Below are 5,622 nucleotides of genomic sequence, written 5' to 3' on the forward strand. Positions count from 1 at the left end.
CACGGCCATCCTTAGGTCGCTGGTTCAACTCCGGCTCGAAGGAGTGTCCTTTTGGCTCTGGCCCAGATCATGCTGCATCACTGCCTTTTTGGTGCTTTCCAGGAGGATCCCCTTCAAAGGCTACCCAGCTGTGATCTCTTGACTGAGTTTAGGAAGATGACCAACCGAGGAAGTTTTGGGGGAACTGTAGGATGGGGATGGTGCTTCTGAGCACTAAGGTTGTAAGGAGCACCTCAAACGGAAAAGTGAGTGGATGAGCTGGCAGTGGTCTGAGAGCAATACCAGTGTGGGTACAGGGCCTCCTGAATCGCTGGTGGGTGTCTCTGAGGTGAGAGGCCCTCAGGTAGAGCTGTAGGGTGGGGAATTAGCTCAAGTGGTAGAGCGCTCGCTTAGCATGTGAGAGGTAGCGGGATCGATGCCCGCATTCTCCAATGTTTTTCATGTGTCCCATTGCCTGGACACAGGGTCCTTTGGTGGGCAAAGGCCACTGTCCTCTGAGGGATGTCCTTTGAGATTTATGGTGTGCCTTGGAGTTACAAAAGACAAGAACATCCAGGGCTGTGTCAAAAGCACTACGGGCAGTTTGACAGAAGAACTGATTTTCTCTGTCTTTGCTTCACAGTTCTCAAATGTCAAGCCCAGTTCACAAAATGACATCAATGAAATGGAGCAACCTCAGTGGAGGGCCACCAAGGATCTCAAGGAATGGAGATTTCTCTATAAGGATGGGCTGAGGAGAGTGGGCATATTCAATTCGGAGAAAGAGAGATTCAGAGGACTTGCACATGACCTTCTAGTGCTTAGGTGTAGGTTATGGAGCAGTTTTGTTTTGTCTGATGCTTGACCAGAGGGCAGAAGACAGCCCAGTGAAGGGGAATGAAGGGGAGTTGCAGCAGGATATGGATAAGCTCTGTGTGCCCCTGAAGAGAGTCCAGCTGTAGAAGATGATGTCCAAGGAACCAGGGAGTGGTTCTGTTTGTGGTTTACATGATTGTTGGGCTAAAGGGATCGAGCAAGATGTTGTGATGTTGGAGGTGTGTGTGTTTGAAGCAGGATGTTGTAATAGAGGCATGATGCTGTGCCATGGCTGTGGAAGTGCTGGGTGAGTGTGTGATGGGCGAGGTAGTGGGCATGGCTCTGTGCTCCCTTCGATAGCTCAGCTGGTAGAGCGGAGGACTGTAGGCTCCCTGCACGGCCATCCTTAGGTCGCTGGTTCAACTCCGGCTCGAAGGAGAGTCCTTTTGTTTCTGGCCCAGATTCTGCAGCACCGCTGTGTTTTTGGCCCTCCCCCAGGGGCTAACTCTTTCAAAGGGCTAACTCTTTCAAAGGGCTGCCCAGACTTGAGCTCTTGCCTGAGTTTGGGAAGACAAACAGTCAAGGCAGATTTGGTCGAACCCTGAGCTGGGAGATGGTGGTCCTGACCACTGGGGTTTTTCATGACCACCCCCAGCAGGAAAGTGAGTGGGTGGGTGGTGGTGTGAGAGCAATGCCAATGGGAGGCATTGGGTGCAGAGCATCCTGACTCAGGGGTGAGTGTCCGTGAGGGAGAGGCCCTCAGGCAGAGCTGCAGGGTGGGGAATTAGCTCAAGTGGTAGAGCGCTCGCTTAGCATGTGAGAGGTAGCGGGATCAATGCCCGCATTCTCCAATGCTTTTCATTCCCCTTGCCTGGACATATAGGTGTCCTCTGTCCTCTTGGGTCTGTGGGGAGCCTTTGGTGTACCCAAAGACTGCATCAGGAGTAGCATAGGTCATTGGCATAGGCATAGGCAAGACACTGTCCCTCCTTGTTTGGCAGGAATTAAATGGCATTCAGGCAGAGTACTGCACATATTTCCTAATAAATTTCTTAATCACCCTTATACTCTGTCACAGAGGTATCAAGCTGTTGGACCAAGTCCAGAGGAGGGACATCAAGATAATTAGAGGAATGGAGCTCCTCTCCTATGAGGAAAGGCTGAGAGAACCAGGATTGTTCAGCCTGGAAAAGAGAAGCTTTCAGGGTGACCTAACTGGGATCTTCCAGTACCTAGAGAGCCTACAAGAGAGGTGAAGAGGGACCTTTGACAAGGGCATGCAGTGACAGGACAAGGAAGAATGTCTATAAACTGAAAGAGGCTTAGTTTAGATTAGATATTAGGAAGCAATTTTTAACTGTGAGGGTGGTGAGACACTGCAACAGGTTGCCCAGAGAAGCTGTGGATGCCCCATTCCTGGAAGTGTTCAAAGCCAGACTGGATGAGGCTTTGAGCAACCTGGTCTAGTGCCCAGGGCAGAGGATTGGAACTAGATGTTGTTTAAGGTCTCTTCCAACCCAAACCACTCTATGATTTTTTTGGTAAATAGTTTATAAAACATGATCTTTTGAAACTTCTGAAGAAAAGAAATCCAGTATCTTTCTGCATATTACTTCACTGTCAGACTGGAAAGCAGAAGTCAAAGTAAAGTTCAAGTTATTATGCCAAAAAAAGATTCTAAAGATTATTTTTGTATGGTGTTGAAAATAAACAGACCTCCTTTGAAATTCTGCTGATTAGAAGCCTATTAGCTTTACTCCTTGATAAATTAGACTGTGTCAAACTCCAAATAAAAGCACAGAGAGGTACATCTGTCATGTTTATTAAAAAGTAAATTTTGCCCTGGGCTGTGGTACTATGATTAATAGTGACTTAATTAATAATGGCAGGAAACTCAGAATCAGGTATTGCTGGTTTTATACTTTGTACTAAAGAATACCAGTTCAGTAGCAGATTTTTGGATTAGCATAAATTAAAAGATAATTAAAGCAAATCTATGAGACTGACTCATCATTTTATCTTGCAAATATTTACAGCTACTCCATTAAAAGTGAATCCCTCTGACATTTCCACTTTAGTCAGAAGCAGCCTTTTTTTTTCTCTAATTACTAATAGAGATGGAGGAAGCACCACTGTCAGTTTTGCCATAGATAACTAGGTAAATCATCTGTATTCATGTTCAGCATTAAATAAAGTTAATTCCTTTCTACATTCTTCCATGACAACTCTCTCCATTGGGCATTAAAGAAGGCCTCCTTTCCAGAAAATTAGATGTAAAAACAACAGGAAGACATGAGGTTTGTTACAAAATATAGTTTCTGCAGCCAGGCTATACTACAGGGACACAGAAGGTGCAAGTCATGAGTGAATTTGATACTGTAGTAAGCTTTTTCCCCAGTGGTATAATTATGCAAGGCAACAGAACAATGGGATGTCAACAGTTTTCCTTCCATTGCGTGAAAAGTTTGGACAATCGCTTCCTTTCTGCCTCCATTGGCAGAAAGGAACAGAAAGGGGAGAAATGAATTTGTTCAAAAACATGGAGAGCAGAGTCCCAGCAAAATTCAAGCTAAGCAATGATGCAAGTAGACCTATTTCATAATCCCTTTCTGAGTTCAAATATATTCTTACATTGGATAGGAAAAGCAAGCCACAATAGAGTTTGACTGGTAATACAGTGCAACAAACAACACTCAGAATGATGCTGTAATAAAAGTTTTACAATATTTATTAAACCTGAAAGTACATGTCTGATATATTTCACTGCCAATACCATCTGTTTCACTCATGACAAAGTTCTTTCTCTTTCAACAGCAGCCAAACAGATTTAAGAGCAAAACGACCCATAAAATTTTCTGGTCTTACTTCTAGGTCTTGTTACATTTCACTACTAAAATATTTTTCACCATTTTGGTAACTTGTGTTTGAGTAAAACCTGTCTTCATGCCCTCTCTTTGTTTTCAGTAGAGAAACTACCATTTTCTGTGCCAGTATTTTTCAGTAGTTGGTTACACTCACAGTTAAAACCATGTACCTTTTTCAGCTCAAATCACTTTCAGATTCCAAGCACTGGTTTTGGTTATGCCTGCCTTCATAAAGTGAAGATCCCTCTTACACCTAGCAAGTTTCCCTTTCAAGGATATTGCACGCTATAATCAAATAATCTGTTGATCTTCTTTTTTTTTTTTCCTAACAAGATAAACGGATCGAACTCTTTCTATCTCTGACTCTAGTTCTCAAATTATCACTATAGCACTCTTTTGCATTGGCTTTACTTTTCAACATACTTCAGGAAAAAGCTGTTATAACACAAGAACTGGGTGCAGTATTTAAAGCCTCCGCTTCACAAGCACAGCCTGTGTTAGTTTATCCTAACAGTCTGACCTCTCAGTCAGTTAGACTAAAACATTTCAGACGAAGCACAGATTGTCTGTGGGATGAAATCAATAGATTCACATTGCATCATCTTGGATTCTTTTCAGGCTCACAGGTAAAAAAAAAAGAAAAGATAGCTGCAGTGAATTTCTGTAGTGCAGGTAACTCAAAAAGTTACCTGGCATAATCATGCCAGACATATAACACATAAGCATTTTTAGACGTGTTGCAAAGCACACTTTACATACCTGTAGGACTTCTTAATCTCATCATGTGTTGCTCCTTTTTCTAGTGCCAGGATTTCATATAATGCTTCACCTGATGTTGACAAAGTACGTTGCCTTTGTTCAGCCATGTTAGCAGTGCATTACCTAAGCTGCCAATGTAAAACATAATTTAAACCACCAGGTATATATGTATAGTATTTCTTATCACTCATTTTAATAGCTTTTTATGAGGCAGTAAAAGGCTAAAAATACATGAAAGTGAATCTAGAATAAAATCTCCTCTAAATTATCCTCTGTCCTTTGAGATATTTTACAATTAGAAAAAGATGAGAAAATGGAAAAGCCAAAGAATAGAAGCTTTTGTGTTAGTATCACTGTTCATATTAAAGGCTTGATGTTGCTGTCACTGAATTGATTGCCTAAATTTGCTGCAGCATTAATAATCAAGAGAGGAGCCCCGAAGAGGAGATACAAGGACTGCCTGAAACAATCCCTCAGCCTTGGCCATATTGATCATCACCATTGGTCTACCCTGGCCTCCAATCGGGAGGCCTGGAGACACACCATCTATAACGCTGCTGCTGCTTTTGAGAACACACGCAGGATCACTCTCGAGGAGAAAAGACAGCGCAGAAAGAATCGCGTCTCGTCGATATCACCTGGGGAGTCTTTCTGCTGTGCCTTCTGCAACCGGACTTGTCTATCTTGCATTGGCCTTTTTAGCCATCAGAGCCCTAGCCATGATGATGATATTTCCACCTAGTTTTATTTGTGTTTGTTTATGTCTCTCTCTATTAACTCTATAGTGTGCTCACTATGACTGCGTTCCCAAACTCACAACTCTGAGGACAGGTGGAATGAATCTGGACCTGAGTAATTAGACGGGACACCAAGAATTGACCTTTGCATTACAAAAGTAGCTTTATCACAAAATTCTGCATGGGAAATACTGACATCAATCAGGGTCCTATCTTGTTTGAGATACAAGACTTTGGACTGAATTCATGAGCTTGTGATAGATTTAACAAGGTACTCTTACAGTATAGTTCAAGCAAAGGCTACACACAGACTGACAGATTTAGTCCACTTCAGAACTATCTTTTGTTCCTTCTTTCAGCACAGAAGAGAAGCAGACAAACCAGTGATTCTCCACTGAGTGGATTCTACTACCTTCCTGCAGTTCGCAGTTCATACTTTTGTATTTGAAGAACCAAATACTTTTAAC

The 5,622-nt window shown here is 42.7% G+C and overlaps 1 protein-coding gene and 2 non-coding genes across 3 annotated transcripts in view; 2 read left to right on the forward strand and 1 right to left on the reverse strand.

The window, feature by feature from the left end:
• DNAJC5B (DnaJ heat shock protein family (Hsp40) member C5 beta) overlaps window positions 1–4,525 on the reverse strand; it is a 32,388-nt gene extending 27,863 nt beyond the window's left edge. Inside the window, exon 1 of the mRNA XM_050312985.1 lies at window positions 4,419–4,525. Coding sequence (XP_050168942.1) covers window positions 4,419–4,525 — 107 coding nt within the window. The remainder of the gene's footprint in view (window positions 1–4,418) is intronic.
• On the forward strand, window positions 359–431 carry TRNAA-AGC (transfer RNA alanine (anticodon AGC)). Its single transcript has one exon. It is a non-coding gene; the product is annotated as a tRNA-Ala (tRNA).
• TRNAY-GUA (transfer RNA tyrosine (anticodon GUA)) lies at window positions 1,146–1,233 on the forward strand. The gene is given in 2 exon segments: window positions 1,146–1,182; window positions 1,198–1,233. It is a non-coding gene; the product is annotated as a tRNA-Tyr (tRNA).
• Window positions 4,526–5,622: the final 1,097 nt, after the last annotated feature.

Source organism: Myiozetetes cayanensis, unplaced genomic scaffold (genome assembly GCF_022539395.1).
Source record: "Myiozetetes cayanensis isolate MyiCay16 unplaced genomic scaffold, myiCay2020 scf1, whole genome shotgun sequence".
Taxonomy (NCBI): Eukaryota; Metazoa; Chordata; class Aves; order Passeriformes; family Tyrannidae; genus Myiozetetes; species Myiozetetes cayanensis.